The sequence below is a fragment of the Polypterus senegalus genome, chromosome 4 (assembly GCF_016835505.1).
Source record: "Polypterus senegalus isolate Bchr_013 chromosome 4, ASM1683550v1, whole genome shotgun sequence".
Lineage (NCBI taxonomy): Eukaryota > Metazoa > Chordata > Cladistia > Polypteriformes > Polypteridae > Polypterus > Polypterus senegalus.
Genome location: NC_053157.1, coordinates 40057944 through 40077096, shown reverse-complemented (window position 1 = coordinate 40077096; position 19153 = coordinate 40057944). Strand labels below are relative to the sequence as shown.

The window sequence follows — 19153 nt, the reverse complement described above, 5'->3', positions numbered from 1 at the left end:
GCAAAATGCTGCCTGACAAAAACTCGAAAATGCACTGCAATTATGAGGCGAGCTGTCTCCATAAAGACAGCACTTGAAAGAACTCTGATGTCTATGTGCTCAACCATCACAAAAAACTAAAATTCTCTGTGACTAGAAAAAGAGCTTTCACCACTCGAAAAACCACTGAGGCTAGAGGATGAGATTTTGTCCAAAAAAAAATAAAAAAATGGACATTTTCTGTAACTGGAAGGGGAGTTTTCTCAAAGCAGTGTGACTGGAAGGAGAGCTGTTGCCACTAAATCCAAACTTTAAAATGCACTTTACTATGAAGGCCCGCCTCCTCAAAACTGAAGACCCAAACATTTTTTTCTCTCAAACAATTTTGTCACAAATTATCAAGAATCAAAAATATTTTTTTATCTAAAGGCATTCGCCCTCAAAGCACATGAATCTAAAATCTCCAACAAAAGGGTTTCTGCTGCTGTACTGGCATTTATTACTGAGCCTTGTTGGCATAAGTCATTGCAATTGGCACGTACAGCCTAGCAACTCGTGAACGGAATACTCACAATTAAAAATGAAATTATGATGTACTTAAAAATGAAACAAAAAATATTGAAATCTTTGATCAAAAGCAAAAATGAAGCACAAGTTCAACAATTGTGAGGAAACTGGAATACCCGGAGGAAACTGACGCAGACACAGGGAGAACCCGGGTCTCCTAACTGCGAGGTAGCAGCACTACCCACTGCGCCACCATGCCACATCTGATTAACTAAGATTTTCTAAATCAGAAAAAAATGTAAAACCTCACCAAAATCACAATGCTTTGTTGTTATCATTGTTTCCTTTTATTTTATTGAAAACATGTTGCTTTTTTAGTTGGTAATTATTACTATTAAAATTCCAATAAACTAATGAATAGCTGCAAGTAAGGTTTATAATTAAGTCTGACATTTTTGTTTTATTCATTATATCGGGAATATCCAGCTTTTCACTCCATACTGTACTTTTGTTTTGATTGAAGGTATCTATATTAATAAAAGGCAAAGCCCTCACTGACTGACTCACTCACTGACTGACTCACTCACTCATCACTAATTCTCCAAGTTCCCGTGTAGGTAGAAGGCTGAAATTTGGCAGGCTCATTCCTTACAGCTTACTTACAAAAGTTGGGCAGGTTTCGTTTCGAAATTCTACGCGTAATGGTCATAACTGGAACCTATTTTTCTCCATATACTGTAATGGAGTTGAGCTCGATGGCCATGGGGGGGGAGTTTCGTATGACATCCTCACGCCTCCCACGTAATCACGTGAACTGACTGTCAACGCAGTACGTAGAAAACAAGGAAGAGCTCCAAAAAGCGCTGAAGAAAACATGCATTACACAATTGAGAAGGCAGCGAAACAATAAGAAGCGAGCGAGTGACATATACAACCACATTTATGAGTGCAGCTACTGCGGAAACAAAGCACGGTGTAAACCTAACGCTTAAATTAAGTTCATAGACAGGCTGCCGTTGGCGTTTGTCATGCCCACGGCTAATGCGGGATACAAGTTTAATGAGAGGACGCAGGATATAAACGAGAGTTTTGATCACTTTGTAACTAAGTTAAAATTGCTTGTGAAGGGCTGTGCTTATGCAAATTCCGAGAGACTGTGTTTGTGGGGGATTGACAGTTAAGGCGGGTGGGGACTCACGTCATCATCTCCCCTCCCATTCACCTCATTTCGCTCTGAACTGAGCTCCGCAGCTAACGCAGTCTTGCGGAAGAAACTTTGTGACGCTGCCACCAAATACTCACAGAAAAATCCAAAAGTTAATAAACACGCTGTCTCTAGAGTTTCTCCACACTCTGAATCCTCCAGGCACTACTTACAAAAGGTTACATTGACAATCGTGTTATCCATCCATCCATCCATTTTCAAACCCGCTGAATCCGAATACAGGGTCACGGGGGTCTGCTGGAGCCAATCCCAGCCAACACAGGGCACAAGGCAGGAACCAATCCTGGGCAGGGTGCCAACCCACCGCAGACAATCGTGTTATGTTATTTTTAAAATGTTTCCTTTTCTTAGCACAAGCACAGCTGAGAAGCTTCGATGCATGTGCTCCATAACGCGTTAAAAAATCACGTATTTAATCACACTTTGCATTCCAAGCAAAGGGGAACTTCTGTCAATGCATGATTTCCTGGTACACCAATTACATTGATGCACACATCAGAGCTACAAAAATATTAGAGTTGGAAGAAAGCGCGTTGCTATGGCTGATTGGAGGAAAATTTCGTTTCAAAAGACTACCCGACGGAAGCCTTGATAAAAGCGTGGTTTTGTGCAAACTGTGCAAAAAGGAATTTGATACCACCCAAGCACTTCAACCTTACGGTACCATCTAAATGCAAAACATGTTACAGCGAACACAGAAACTGTGTATGCTGTTAGCACTAGCAGTAGCAGTTCGAGTACCAACAAAATGTGTCGGCAGCCCAAACCTGATGAAATGACTGGCTTCAGGACCAAAATTAGTAAGTCAACATCGGTCAAACACATACAAGCATATTCATGAGTGCAGGTACTTTGAAAACAAAGCACGGTGTAAACCTAAAGTTTAAATTAAGTTCATAGACAGGCTGCTGCTGCCGTTTGTCATACCCACGGCTAATGCGGGATACAAGTTTAATGAGAGGACGCAGGGTATAAACGAGAGCTTTGATCACTTTGTAACTAAGTTAAAATTACCACGACGCTCATATCGTCAGCGAAGACCTCTCTCTACACTATATTAAAGAAAATGACAAGTTTCCTTTCTTTACACCTTTGTTCCTTTTATCCCCAACCAAACCCTTTCTCAACACTGCAGAGGACACAAAAATGATTTTCTTTTAATTGCTGGTAATGCCGGTAAGGCACATTACCACAGGCAGAAATTTGGACGTTCACATAGAAAATGTAATTTCTATATCACAGCCGTCGTGTAGCGCCTTTCAAAAAGGATCAACTACCATGAGATGATCCATATACATTTTAGCTGCTGTTAGTACTACGTATCTGTTATGTTATACCGGCTTTAAAATGTAGCTTACCCGAAACCACTCCACTGGTGCTCAGTGTATCTTTACTTCTTAAAACGTTAATGTTTTACTGTTTAATAACTTATAGACTACATTTTATTATTTTTCCCTTGCACTCAGTGACCAAAGCTATACACACACATATAGACACATACATATATATATTCACATATATATAATTTGTGTGTGTGTATGTATGTGTGTGTATATATGATGTAGATAGGTATGTATATATATACTGTATATATATGTGTATATATAGATATGTATATATGTATATATATGAAGATATGTATGTGTATATATATGTATATATGTATGTATATATTGTGGAGGATGGCCGGCCGTTTATCCCGGCCAATACCCCCAAGCCGCCAGGTGGAGCCCTCCTTGCAGCATGGTGGTCCCCAGAAGACCAGCAGGGCATCATGGACAATGTGGTTTTTATGCACAGCCCTGCTGGATGCCATGGGGGCCACAAGAGGGAGCTGCAGGGAGGACCGAGGACTTCTTTGTGCCCTATGACCCGGAAGTTCGTCATAGGAAGAGCGACGGGCTTCCGGGTTGAAGAGAAGAGCTTTTACCTGACCCGGAAGTGATTGAGAATCACATGGACTGGGAATTGGGAACACTTCCGGGTCAGGAGATATAAAAGGACTGTGGGAGCTCCCAGACGGCGAGCTGAGCTGGGTGGAAGGGTGGCAACGTGTCTGGGAGCTGGAGGATTGGTTTATTGTGTATTTGTGTTTATTATATGAGTATTGTGGAGGAGAGTGTGCTTTGTACACTGTGGAGATTAAATAAAATCAAAGATTGGACTTTTACCTGGTGTCTGGAGTCATGGACAGGGGTTCAAGGTAACGAGAGCTCCCCCTATCTACCACTATATATATATATATATATATATATATATATATATATATATATATATATATACATATACATATATGTAGACTCAAACCGATTATAACAGCAGCAATCCAAGCTGTGAGAAAACACTAAAAAGGAGGCGTGTCAGATGTGGTACATTTTCTGATGCAGCTAGACAAAAACAACTTCATGACACTGCGGCCAAATACACAAAACAATTACTTTGACAATCATGTTACGTTATTTTCAAAATGTTTCCTTTTCTTTTTCTTTACTTCTTTAACACACTACTTCTCCGCTGCGAAGTGCGGGTATTTTGCTAGTTATGTATATAAATATATTTGATTTTGCTTTTCCTTTTCTGATTTTGCACAATGGATTTTAATCTCCTTCTTGTAATAGATACAGCTCACAATTTTTCATCAGGAAAAAAAATTAGCAGACCATGTTTTTAGCGGGATGATTTAGCTGATAGTCAGTGGGGATTTACTTATGCTTATTACAGTATGTTCAAAATGTAACTAATGGATAACGGCTTTATTTCACTATCCTTCATTCCCTTATCAGCGGGATAAGTTAATGACCAATTTACGAGGCCAAAACAGTTTTTACTAAGGGGAATAACATTCACAGTCTATTTCAGAGGTGTAATCAGAATGAATAAATAGAATAAAAACACAGGATTTTAACCGATTTTTATACTGTTAACAGGTTCTCTTGCTGAGTTTATAACCTAATCAATGTCTGATATTATTTTTCATATTAGATAAGCCCTGGAAGTCCATATGCTGCAAGCAGAGCCCATCCAGAACAATAAACAAGTACTCCAGTGTCCAGTGACCCAACTGGAGACCACACACACAAAGTCATCAGATGGCAAACTGTGAATATACATTTTTTTTTACAGTTTTCCTTGAGTTTTTTTAACTTGCTTTATGGATCCATTTTAATTTTAGTTATAAAGCTGTATTGATATATTTTTTGTATAAAACCACATACTTAAAAAAAGCTCAAGCTGCTTTCACTCCCAATTGAAACTCCTTTCTTGTTAAAGCCAATCTTAACATACCGTGTCTCATAAATCCTCCTTGAACAGGGGTGTCCAACTCCAGTCCGGGTGGGCTGCAGTGTGCTGCAGGTTTTCATTTTTACGATCTTCTTAATTAGCGAGCTGTTTTTGCTGCTGATTAACTTCCATTCATCCATCCATTATCCAACCCGCTATATCCTAACTACAGGGTCACGGAGGTCTGCTGGAGTTAATCCCAGCCAACACAGGGCGCAAGGCAGGAGACAAACTCTGGGCAGGGCGCCAGCCCACCTCAGGCTGATTAACTTGTTTTACCTTAGTTTTAATTGACGTGACTCAGACCCCTTAGTTGTTTCTTTTTCTTTAATGAGCAGCTATACAATAATGAGACACAAAACAAGCCGCCACATGACCAGTTAACCTGAAAATAAAGAATGGTGAAGGTCTCAGTCATGTTGGTCTGCTCAGGCCACCAAAACATCTTGACGGTGGTCCTAGAAATAATAGAAAATCAACAGTCTGCTGTGGCAAAATGAGAGCAGCAACAAGTCATGATATTCAGTAATGGCTTTAATTAACAGCAAGAACTGGCTTCTCATTAAGAAATTGGTTGAAGTGAAATAGGCTGGAGTCTGATGTTCCAGTTTAGCTGGTCATCTGTTGACTCGTTTCACATCTCATTTCTGTTTGGCTGCCATTTAATGAAGAAATGAATCATTTCAGAGGACTGAATTCTTAAAAACAGGGCTATTAAAAGGAAGGGATAAAGAGTTACTTAGCAGAGAAAACTGCTCGCTGAATAGGAAAAGGGTTAAAATGAAAACCTGCAGCTCTGCGGCCCACCCCTGTCCTTGAACCCTTCACATGACTACAGACGTTCTTGTAAATCAAGTGTCTGCATTATTTTAGTACAAAATGAAGCCATTTTTGTGTTGCTTAAATTCTGAAATATAGGAAGTAAAGGTATATTAATGTGGCATCTATCAAAGTGGATGTGGCATTTGAAAGTAACAGGCCTCTCTGGTTGACTTCTCTGTTTTACATTCATGCATTGAAGACAAGTGGTACATTATGTGGCTTTTTGTTTCCATCTGTGAATAAGTAGGAGATCACCTAAAGATGATTTGATTGAAATGTTGTGAAAGAAGTTAATTTTTTTTGAAAATGTTTTATGATGGCTACATTCAATGGACTGTCAGCAGTCCAATACATCAATGGGATTTTCAAATAATTTTAAGTCACTTTAAAAAAAAAGGAAAGAAAAATGTAAATTACTGAAAGTTGTATTGACATAAGCCTCATCTATTCTTCAGTTAAGGTTCCACAAGACAGAGTCTGGCCCAGAAGCTTTCAGCACAACCCTGGTGAGATCTCCAACCCATTTCATGCCACTCTCACATATTCACCCACTCTTATTCAAACTTACTCTAAGTAGCTGTAGCAGTAGCAGAAGTAGTAGTAGTAGTATGAGGTAAAGGGAAATTCTGACTTGCTTGTCCAACTGTGCAAGACATCACTGCTCTACAGTGCTAGAACATATAAATTTATTAAAATACTTGTTCTTTTCCCATTTTATATGGGATCTTCTTCTTCTTCTGTAGGTATTCCTATTTTTACATGGCATCTTTTTTCTCTGTAGCTATTCATATTTTTATATGGGGTTACAAAGTATTTGACTAGTCTTCTCACATAGATGTTTCACTGTGATGCCTTTCCTGATGCCAACCCTTCGTAATTAATCAAAAATACAAATCAGTTCATCTGATGTCCTCTTAATTCTTGTCTTTTATGCTCTTATTGCCTGAAACTCTAAAAGCAAAGAAAAAAAACAAAAATCTATTCCTAGTTACATATTAAAAATTACCCGATAAAAATATAAATAAAAAGCTGACTACATTTGCAGATACTACTAAAATAGATGAAATAGTGGAGATTATAGGTGTACAGTATCTTTATTACTTAAAATGATTAGATTTACTATTGCTGAGGACTTCAGCAAAACTTCATTAGCAAATCACCTGTAAAATCATGGGTGCAAACACACTGGATCACTATCACACCACTTTCAAAAATGCACACTACCTACACTGTTTATAAGTAAAGACAGTGAAGGCATGAGGAACCAGTAACAAATGTAGTGTAATGCGGGACTAAATGACCAGGGTGATGGTATCTATAGATTGGAAAATGTTTCCTCTTAAGATCTGAGTAAATAGGTAAAAATCATCACAAAATCCATAAAAATGCATTGATGGCTGTGTGAATATTAAAATAATCCACTCATGTCTGAATAAGACACACTCGATTATCAGTAACCTCCAAAAATTTACTGAATGCTCACACATATTCATTTGACACAAGAAATATGGAAACATAAAAGAAATTAAGGCATTAGCTGAGGAAAACAAAGTTGCGAAAAGTTAATCTTGGAATAAGTTGTAAATGGAAAAGAGCAGCACATGTAACACTTATAAAATGTGACAAATTGTATAGACGCTTGAATATTACCAAATAAAATCTCCCACATTTTCAGCACTTTGTTTCTTCTCGTGTTTTCTGTGTTAAATGACTTTGTGAAGAAGCTTCAGCTACTCTGTGTAGCTGAACTCCTCTCCGGTATAAAGTCCGAACTTTAAGTTCATTATATTTGATCCATCACTCCCAAACTCCAAATATATAATAGTTTCATTGTTGACAGAAAACAGCTAAACGCAAGATGATCGCGGACATTCCCGAGGTACAACTGATTGTATCAAACTGTTCCTTTAGGGGGGGGGCACGGTGGCGCAGTGGTAGCGCTGCTGCCTCGCAGTTAGAAGACCCGGGTTCGCTTCCCGGGTCCTCCCTGTGTGGAGTTTGCATGTTCTCCCCGTGTCTGCGTGGGTTTCCTCCGGGCGCTCCGGTTTCCTCCCACAATCCAAAGACATGCAGGTTAGGTGGATTGGCGATTCTAAATTGTCCCTAGTGTGTGCTTGGTGTGTGGGTGTGTGTTTGTGTGTGTCCTGCGGTGGGTTGGCACCCTGCCCAGGATTGGTTCCTGCCTTGTGCCCTGTGTTGGCTGGGATTGGCTCCAGCAGACCCCCGTGACCCTGTCTTCGGATTCAGCGGGTTAGAAAATGAATGAATGAATGAATGAATGAATGAATGTTCCTTTAGGAGCAACAAAAGCCACACCTAAAGGTGAATTGTGAATCGTTGTACTGCAGGCACAACAACACCCAAAGCCAAAAGTGTATGTTCCATAACACACTTTATTGTTTCATTGTTCCACTTATTCTACACACATTTAAAAAATCACAGCTATGTCAATTGCATACACTGGGGAAACAGATACAATGGAAAATAAATAAATAAATATTACATATATTAAAAATACAAGTTCACATTTAACACTGAATGTGAAATACTATAATGTTTTGTAAAAATGTAATCCAAAGAACCCAATAAGCTCTCCAAATCTTTGTATACCTCCAGCTTTTTTAAGCCTTATAAGGTACAGCTGTACTAACTAAAATTTAAACATTTATATGTATATTTTAAAATTATGAATATTTTTACATACCTAAAATCAATGAAGTGACACTATTCCAAAGAACAATTACTTTCCATCCCCAACACAGATTCTTTCTAATCAGATTACAATTTCAGCAAGGATATTAACAGTTACAGGAAATTTTCAGTATATTTAAAAAAAATGTTTAGGTTGAGCTTGTCATTGTTTTCTCCTCCAATTCATTTACTTTTTTGTTGTTATTTCACTCAAGGTCTCACAATAACACATTGTTTTTAAATGTCATACACAGTGGTACAGTTTTTTCAACATTTAACTTTTAGCTGGTCATTACAGTAACGAACCATTACTGTTATTCTATCGATCAGTTTTTTTTTTTCATGCAGTTTAGTACAGTAAGATGGCTGAGCCAATGCCACTAGCAGCTCACTTCTACTGGAATAAACACCAGCTTATTATTATTTACTCTTCTATGTAATTTAACCCCATTTGTTTTATAGTTTACTATTCTTTTAATAATTAAAATATTTAGACAACATTCCCCAAAAAACAAACCCAGCTAAGTAATAGCAGAAAAGTAAATGCTGTTGCAGCTGTATGTAGAATTTTTAGAAGAGTTATAGAAGGAATCTATCATCCACCATGGTTTTTGCAACCAAGTTTTTTCTTCCAGCGATGCTGCGAATCATCTTAAAGAACTGTCAAAACAAAAAAAATGTATATTATTAAAAGGTTACAACTTCCAATAGTTACTTGAATAGTGTTTATAGTATAATCAAAAGTACATATTTGAACAGTATAGTCAATAATCAAGAAGGAAGCAGAGGGCAGGAGCAGTCTCAAGCATGAGTTGACTAAGTGTTTAGCCGTAGCAGCAGAGGAGATTCTCTGGTGATTTACCAAGAATGGAAAACTAATCTCAAACAAGCGAAACAGAATCCAGTTAGAGTAAAAAGTCAATACCCAACTAGGAAAGAAGTCGGCAAAGTCAAGCCAGACATCCAGTCCATGAGTGTCTAACAGCCCACCCGCAGCATTTCTGAAGTTACAGAGAACACAAAGAGGTAATGATGTGAGTTTCATCTTTTCCCTGCCTTTAGGGGATGCGCTTATAAGTTGCATTTTCTGCATAATATACATTATCAGTCAAAAGTTTTAGAACACCTCAGTTTTCCCAGTTTTTCCCAAGTGTGATCATTTGAAATGCAACAAATGACCTAAAATGGTAAAAAGGTAAGCAGTAAACTGTCAGAGGTTTAAAATTAAGGTTTAGGTTAGCAAAAACTGAAAAGAAGGAAATATCCGATTATTTCTTCAGGGAACAACTAATAGGTATAAAGGCCAAAATCAGAGGCACCAATTTAGGCCCAGGATGGATTCCAATGAGACATGGGTCTAAAAGCACCAAAATTTAGTCCCTTGGAAGCAAGGTCACCAGTTTAGATCCAGAAACAGTACTAAACACTCAACAGCATGTCTGTCTAACTGAGGACAAAAGAAAAGTGTTACAATTCCACAGTAAATCAACCCACCTGTTAAAAAAGGTAAATTCAATTTCGATTCTAAGCATATCATTTTGCAGAAGTCTGATATATATATATATATATATATCTTGCTTGGCCAGTCCAGCACCTTTACCCTGAGTTTCTTTAGCAAGGTAGTGGTTGTCTTGGATTGCATTTGGAGTCGTTATCATGTTGGAATACTGCTCTGTGGCACAGTTTCCGAAGGGAGGGGATCATGCTCAGCTTCAGTATGTCACAGTACATGTTGGCATTCATGGTTCCCTCAATGATCTGTAGCTCCCCAGTGCCAGCAGCACTTTTGCAGCCCCAAACCATGACACTCCCACCACCATGCTTGACTGTAGGCAAGACACACTTGTCTTTGTACTCCTCACCTGGTTGACGCCACACATGCTTGACATCATCTGAACCAAATAGGTTTATCTTGGTCTCATCAGACCACATGACATGGTTCCAGTAATCCATGTCCTTAGTCTGCTTGTCTTCAGCAAACTGCATGCGGGCTTTCTTGTGCATCATCTTTAGAAGAGACTTCCTTCTGGGATGACAGCCACGCAGACCAATTTGATGCAGTGTGCTTCGTATGGTCTGAGCACTGACAGGCTGACCCCCCACCCCTTCAACCGCTGCAGCAATGGTGGCAGCACTCATATGTCTATTTTCAAAAGACAACTTCTGGATATGACGCGGAGCATGTACACTCAAGTTCTTTGGTGAGGCCTGTTCTGAGTGGAACCTGTCCTTTTAAACTGCTGTATGGTCTTGGCCACCATGCTGCAGCTAAGTTTCAAGGTGTTGGCAATCTTCTTATAGCCTAGGCCATCTTTATGTAGAGCAACAATTCTTTTTTTCAGATCCTCAGAGAGGTCTTTGCCATGAGGTGCCATGTTGAACTTCCAGTGACCAGTATGAGAGAGTGTGAGAGCGATAACATCAAATTTAACACACCTGCTCCCCATTCACACCTGAGACCTTGTAACACTAACGAGTCACATGACACTGGGGAGGGAAAATTTGTTGCCAGTGGTGTAGGCATTAATGGCTGTGTGTTGAGTTATTTTGAGGGGACAGCAAATTTCAGTTATTCAGGCTGTACACTGACTACTTTACATTGTATCAAAGTGTCATATCTTCAGTGTTGTCCCATGAAAAGATATAATAAAATATTTACAAAAATGTGAGGGGTGTACTCACTTTTGTGAGATACTGTATATGCATATTTGTACTAAAAGAAAATGTGTTTCATTTTGTCTGGCCCCTTACCAAGATTACAAAGGGGATGAGGTCTATAGCAGATTGCATTCCTTCACTGCTGGTTGGACACCTGGTGTGCAAATAAAAGTATGCCATTTGCTAATAAAAGGGACATGCAGTACAGTATATTGAGAAAGGCCTGGATTTTTCAAGAGACATGCTTTTCAGCCAAATAAAATATGGCAAAATATGGTTTATTTTCTTCAAGGATTATTTTCCTCAACTCCACTTCCATCTAACCATAGTTCAGCAGTAATGTTAATGTACATATATTGTTAGGTTCAGTTTATGTTATGTGTTTGCTTTACTGTGTGTTTGAACAAATTTGAATCTTCATGTGTATGAATTATGTTATTAGCAATTTGTAAAGATTGTAATTGTGGACTCAATATGGCAAATTGAGCCTGAATGCTTTGCAAAAATAAAGTGAACTGAATTTAATCAAGTGATTATAACACTGGTAGGATAGTTTTTGGGCCATTATTCCCCTCACACAGACAATACTTTATAAGAAAATTATAATTTTAATTCATAATTTAAACAAATTAGGAATTTAGACTCTTTTGAGGAAAGACTGGTAAATAAACAGTTCTGAAGCAGAAATAACTATTATTTAGTTAGAAGAAGTGTTTACAAAAAACACACACTGCCATGATTTAAGGAAGTTGGTAAAAGGTGTTAAAAGTAATGAGCTGTTGTTGATTGTAATATTTAGTTTTCTCTTCCTTTATTTTTAAGATATCTGGAACTAGTCAAATATATGTAATAGTAAAATAAATGTAACATACAGTATAAAGCTTTAACACATATCAGTGCTTATGGCTTGCACATTTTAAGGCACACTCACTTTATCCTAACAAGAATGCATTGTGAAGTCTTCACAGTAAAAGATTAAACCTCCACAGTATAATGAAATGTGTTTTGTTTTATATTACAAGCACATACCCTTTGCTGGAAGTAAGTTAGAACTGCAGCCAAAACATAACTTTCACTGGCAATATCCACAATGCAGAAAAACAGTGTGTCAAATATAAGTAGTGAAGCTTCATTGCCATAGTACAGCACGTCAGTAAAGGAGTAAGCATCATCTAGGGAAATACATAATAAAGATATTAATAAGCATTTACTGTATATAAATTGGAATTATCTTTTCTCTGTCTAGAGTTTAACTCCGTTTTCCTTTCAACGCCAGTAAGCTGTCACTGTCAATTGGCCCCTTTAATTTTCACTACAGGATGAAAAACCACAAATGTGTTGTCATCTCTGACATTCTTATTTTGTCAGTCAGTCATTTTCAAACCCACTTAATCGTAAACAGGGTTATGAGGGGTGCTGGAGCCTAGCCTACATCAGGATGCTCTTTGTTGACTACAGCTCAGTTTTTAACACGGTTATCCCCCATAAACTCACCCATAAACTGTCTGCACTTGGCCTGCAACCCACCCTCTTTGACTGGCTCCTAGACTTTCTGACTGGTACGCCCCAGTCTGTCAGGATTGGTAATAGGACTTCAGCCACCATTATCACAAACACAGGCACCCCGCAGAGATGCGTCCTCAGCCCCATTCTCTACACCCTGTTCACCCACGACTGTGCCGCCTCCCACAAAGATAACATCATCCTAAAGTTCACAGATGACACTGCAGTGATTGGATGCATCACTGGTGGGGATGAGGTGTCCTACAGGAGGTAGGTGGACAGTCTGCCATTGTGGTGTGAGGACAACAAGATCACCCTCAACACAGACAAGACGAAGGAGATGATAGTGGACATGAGGAAGGAGAGGAAATCTCACTGGCCACTGTTCATCTGAGGGCTTGAAGTGGAGAGGGTGAGCAGCATTAAATACCTGGGCATCTACATCAGTGAGGACTTCACTTGGACACTTAACACCACATAGCTGGTCAAGTGGGCCCAGCAGCGGCTGTACTTTCTGAGGAGGCTGAGAAAGTTTGGTATGTCCACTAATCCTCGGCAACTTTTACATCTGCATTGTTGAGAGCATCTTTACCAGCTGCATCACCATGTGGTACGGCAACACTACTGCTATGGACTGCAAACGCCTGCAGAGAGTGGTAAAGACTGCTGAGAAGATTACCAGGACCCCACTGCCCTCTCTGCAGAGATTCTACAACTGCAGAGTCCGAAGGAGAACTGCCTTGATCCTCAGGGACCCCACCCACCCACCCCCAGCACGAACCGTTCACACTTCTACCATCAGACAGGAGGTATAGAAGTATGAAATGCAGGACTTCCAGGCTAAAGAACTCTTTCTTTCCCAAAGCCATTAGACTCCTAAATAACTGACTGGAGTTTATAACCATGGTTCACCTCATTCAATCTACCTCACACAACTGTTTTTGACTTGTCCATCACACACCTGCCTATCTTTATATGTTGGTTTTGGCATTTGGTGTGGATAGCAAAGAAAGAATTTTACTGTACAGGGAAACATATTTCCGTACTGTGCACATGACAATAAACTTTGAACTTGAACTTAGAAGTGTAATATTTAGAATGTGGTTGCTTGGTCTCCGAGATGCTTTGCCATATATTGAACCAACTCCAAAGACAGATTTGACAATCTAAGATGCTTTACACTTTTCTCTTGATGAACTCTTTGGCTCTTTTGCAATTTATTTTGCTCAGTTGACTTGCTATATGACAAAATGGTAACCAATGAGTCTGGGGTGTAGTTAGACAGACAAGTTGTTTCTTTATGGTTCAGAAGTCATTCTACTGCTCCAGTAATTACTTACATCATCAATAAAGATAAACAATCTAATTTTAGATGGCACCATCAACGTCCAAGCCATGAATGACATTATGTACACCATATTTCAAAACAATCTCAGTTTGTTCCTCTTGCCACATTTAACGCTTTTCCATCGTTTTCCAGTTTATCTTTGCCTCTGTTGCCTATAAAATGTTTTAAAGATGAAATGCTCATTGTTGTACTTTTAAAAAAACTCTATTCTGACCTTAAGTTTAGCCGTGGACCTTCTATAGGTTTATAATTGTTCTCTTTCTCTGAGAATAGTAGATTCTGGCTTCTCATCTTAATGACAGAATCTTTTCAATTAAAAAAATATGTGATTTTATAAAATTCTACTTTCTTCAAGGGTTCACTGCACCAATGTGCCTCAGCTGCCCACCTAAATCCAACCTGTCTTGTACACTTGGCCCAGCACTGCATTGCACATCTTTGATGGCATCACACAAAGTGATTTATCCACACAATAGGAGTCCACTTTGAAGCATCGTTATGTGCAATTGACATGGATTAAATGTTTGGTTGGACTTCACAAGCGTGGCAATTTGATTTCTCATTTATGGCTCAGATTGAATTATTTCTTATACCATCCACATTTTCTTGAAGAAGGTGTGCTAACTTCAAAAGCTGATGCCAAAAAAATGGGCAAAGACAAAATCCAATGCCTCACATTTACAGATTTTCAGCATGTTCAACAATATTATTTTTGGTATGAACACAAGAGGGAAAATATGGCCAAGAAGAAACACCTGGTAGCTAATGATCCCAACACTAATACTCAGCTGTAATGAAAGAATACTGTATAACACAAAAAGTGCTATTATTTTAAAACATGAGAAACTATACGCACAGAAAAAGGTATAGGTCTGTATGCTTACCTCTTATTTGCCTATTCATCTCAAATTTGCATGTATAGAAGAAGTATTTTTACTTTTCTGTTTCAATATTTATATCTTACATTGTCTGAACCTATTCTCAATGTTTTATTCCTTAACAGGTGAAAAGTCCATGGCAAGACACACCCAATCATGCAAATTTAGAGTCACCAAAAGTCACACAGGCTGTGAGAGAATGTTTATGAGTCACACAGGTAATGCCTGGACCAGGATATCAACCCAGGGCTTTGAAGCTGTAAGGCAGCATGGCTAACCTTTTCTACACTGAAATGGAACGTAGACCATACACACTCCTCTACATCAGAGAGACGGTGAGCAGCTTTAAATTACTTGGAGTGACTGTCACTATTGAATTAAAGTAGTCACAACATATTTCAGCTGTCAGGAAGGCTCCCAAATGCTCAGACACTGCTCTCACTAACATCCGCAGGTGCACAATGGTGGCCCATCCTTACTGCCTGTATAATATTCTAATACAATTCATGCTTGTTTCAAGATTGTAAAGCACTATAGTAGCAGCTGGTGAAGGTGGCACTGAATATTACTGGAACTCAGCTCTTCTATTTGGTACACATTGTCTATAACATACACAACTTTAGAAAGACAAACTGTATTATTAACACCCTCAACCATTCAACACATTTGCTTCATCACTCTATCCTTCTAGATAACCAATTTTCAGAAAGCGGCACAAATGAGGGTGCAGGGAGGCTGGTCTAACACTCTTTAGTAGAGGGAGAAGCTCAATGATTCAGGACAGTATCAGAGTAAAGCTGCTGCTCCTCCAGATCAAGAGGAGTCAAGTTGAGGTGGTTTTAGCATGTCGTAAGAATGCCTTGGGCAACGTCCCCTGGAGCTCCTCTGGGTATATTCCAATGGGCGGAGAGCCTGTGATTAAATCAATACATGCTGCAGGGATTATTACAACATTTATTACAATTATTACCATAACCTTCATTAGTAAAAGGGGTTTCAGAAGATGAGATGGAACGAGATATATATACAGTGATCCCTCGCTATATCGCGCTTCAACCTTCGCTGTTTCACTCCATCGCGGATTTTAAATGTAAGCATATCTAAATATATATCACAGATTTTTCACTGGTTCGCGGATTTCTGCGGACAATGGGTCTTTTAATTTATGGTACATGCTTCCTCAGTTTGTTTGCCCAGTTGATTTCATACAAGGGACGCTATTGGCAGATGGCTGAGAAGCTATCCAATCATTGCACGTATTACATATTAAATAAAACTCCTCAATGATATACAATATGCTTCCCGCGTGGTGCTTCGCACACTTCAAAGCTCTAACAGCCCGTATTGATTTTTGATTGTTTGCTTTTCTCTGTCTCTCTCACTCTCTCTGACATTCTCTGCTCCTGACAGAGGGGGTGTGAGCAGAGGGGCTGTTTGCACAGAGGCTGTTTGCTTAGAAGATACAGACGCTCCTGTAAAAAATGCTGAAAGGCTACCTTCACATTGATCCCTTCATTGTGGCCACTTTATTGCGGGTGCTTCGTATACTTAAAAGCCCAACAGACCTATTGATTTTTGATTGTTTACATTTCTCTCTCTCTCTCTGACATTCTCTGCTCCTGACGGCACTCTTTTGAAGAGGAAGGTATGTTTGCATTCTTTTAATTGTGAGAAAGAACTGTCATCTCTGTCTTGTCATGGAGCACAGTTTAAACTTTTGACTAAAGGGTGTTATTTCATGTCTAGAGGGCTCTAATAATGTTAAAAAACGTATTTAGAAGGTCGTAAACAGGTTTTCTATGCTCTAACTGCGAAAATATTAGATTTATAAATAAAGAATACTACTTCGTGGAAATTCATGTATCTGTCTGGAGCGGATTAACCGCTATAAACGAGGGTTTACTGTATAACAGTGCGGAGAATATTTATAAACAGTGTGGGAGAGTTTCTAAGGGCTTAAAATATATAAAAATAACCATACAAACATATGGTTTCTACTTCGCAGATTTTCACCTATCGCGGGGGGTTCTGGAACGCGATCGAGGAGGGATTACTGTACTAGCTGTGTTAGCCTATGCTGTAAAAGCCTGGGGTCCTAGAAACTATTGAAATCGTCAGAAAAAAAATTGAAATGTAGAGAAGTCAGGTAATTGAAAGGAAATACTCAGGGCATCTCTCTCCTAGGAGGTTTCATTTTGCTGACGTCCTCGCATCGCTTGTGCATTAGCAGTTAAGCAACTTTGTCTTTCTTCTGAGGTTTTGTTTTGCCAAAATGCTTGCTTCACTTCTGTATTAGCGGCGGGAGGAAAAGTAAAAGGGATACTGTTTTGCTGATTATTATTCTGTATTAGCAGTAAGCGAGTGACTCTTTCTTCGGAGGTTGCGGCTAAGCGAATGACTCTTTCTTTGGAGGTTTCGTTTTGCTGACATGCTGGCCTTGCTTGTGTTATTAGCGGCTAAGCGAGTTTCTGCTTCCTCAGATGTGGAGCCCGTACCCTGACTCCACCTCTCACTTCCGGGCCGGACAGACAGACACACACACTTCCACGTGTAGACGTTTATATATAAGATATAAATAATGTTATGTGCTTATCTTATGTGTGTTTAATATGACTAGTTTGACAATACTTGCATTAATAAATATTCAAATCTAGATATATTCAAAAGGTTTCGTTTTGACAGTGGTAGAAAGTAAAGGCTTAAAAGTATATCAGTCGATGAATAGCTCTTCCAGATTGTTAAAAACCTCTGTAAAGATTTTTACTTTTTAATTTTAAGTGTAAAATAATTTCTGAAAATGAAAAAGGTCTGATAAACAGCTTGACATTTACAAAATCAGTTTACTTCCATAATTGCTCTTAATTTAAAAATCCATTCTCATTTCTGGGCAAAAAAAATTTTTAAACATTACCATTCTAAAAGGAGAGGCCCTACTGTGACCCTGAATTGGATTAAGTGGGTTTGAGAATGGTATTCTCTTATCATTTTAGTACCTACATTACCTAATCCTGTAATTAACACATACTGGTAAGAAAAAGACTGAAGCTTATGGAATTCAATTAAAAAATACAGTACCGTTATAAAAGATGCTTTTTTCCATTGGCTCCAGAAACTCCATACTAATGATTTTTTCCACCAACAGTTTATCCTTTATAATGTAATCTGTTTCTCGGTTAGCCTGTTGACAATCATTGGTAATACTGTATATAATTATATTAAAACAAGATGATCAAAAATGCACAAACACGTTCAATCATATTGAAAGCTGATCTCACCAGCTGAGATCATCCGAAATTACCCATCAGAATACACTACACATGTCTGCCTATCAGACTTAGAGCAAAACATGTGAAAGACAGAATACTGGAGCTGTAGGATTTTTGGTATTTCATTCCAGATTAGAATAATTCCTTGGGATGTCCCTTTTAAATTTGGAAAAAGTATTGGAAAATACATTAACATATCAGTGGACCAATGAAGTGTAGTAAATTGAAAAATCCTTAATAAATAGAAAAAGTCTAATAACTTGGTATGCTCTGGTAAAACTTACATGGTCAATGAAGGCACTCAGAAACTTGTTCATAGTGTGATAGGCTTTGATGCTTTGCTCAACTGGATTGACTGATGAATCCAGTAAGTGAGATGGTACTTTCTTCTAAAAAAATGAATGCATAAAGAAAAATTATTAAAAAAATCATCCAGATTCACAACAACAGAAAATGTAAAACATACTTTAATCAGTGGTTCATGTATTCTATCATATTGCTGCCTCATTTTATTTGTTATCAAAATCTGGAAAGTCTGAGTATCAGTGTTTGGTTGCAGTCCTCTCTGGCCACAAAGATTTTCCTGAAAGTAAGAGAAGACAAACAGCGGATTGAGATACAACACTCATCATATATAATATCTGATTTATATTAGCAAAACTTTTTTGAATTAGTTCTGTAATCATCACCACTGCAGTTAAGTAAATAAAAAAAACAGCCAAAAATATTCATAACTTCTGTTTTAATGTTTGTGAGTAAAGATAAAATGTGAAGCTCTCCAAACAGGACTTTTCTGTGCAACCAAACACGAAGATTGGGATGGATAGATAGTTCTTTCATCAATCGGAACACTAGTCATTATTTTTTCAATTAGAAATGCTTGCGTAAAACAGTCAGCATCCACACCATCACCTGTATAAAGACTGGCGGCATCATATTTCACAGTACCCATAATGATCCACCTAGGTGGTAGTAGTTGAAGGACATTTCTAAA

At 38.5% G+C, this 19153-nt stretch overlaps 1 protein-coding gene across 1 annotated transcript in view; it reads right to left on the bottom strand.

The window, feature by feature from the left end:
- Positions 1–9085: 9085 nt before the first annotated feature.
- Positions 9086–19153, bottom strand: part of LOC120528530 (meckelin-like) — a 41651-nt gene continuing 31583 nt past the window's right edge. The window contains exons 10-14 of the mRNA XM_039752706.1: positions 18626–18742; positions 18444–18548; positions 17969–18071; positions 12194–12336; positions 9086–9166 (exon numbers count right to left, since the gene is read on the bottom strand). Coding sequence (XP_039608640.1) covers positions 9086–9166; positions 12194–12336; positions 17969–18071; positions 18444–18548; positions 18626–18742 — 549 coding nt within the window. The remainder of the gene's footprint in view (positions 9167–12193; positions 12337–17968; positions 18072–18443; positions 18549–18625; positions 18743–19153) is intronic.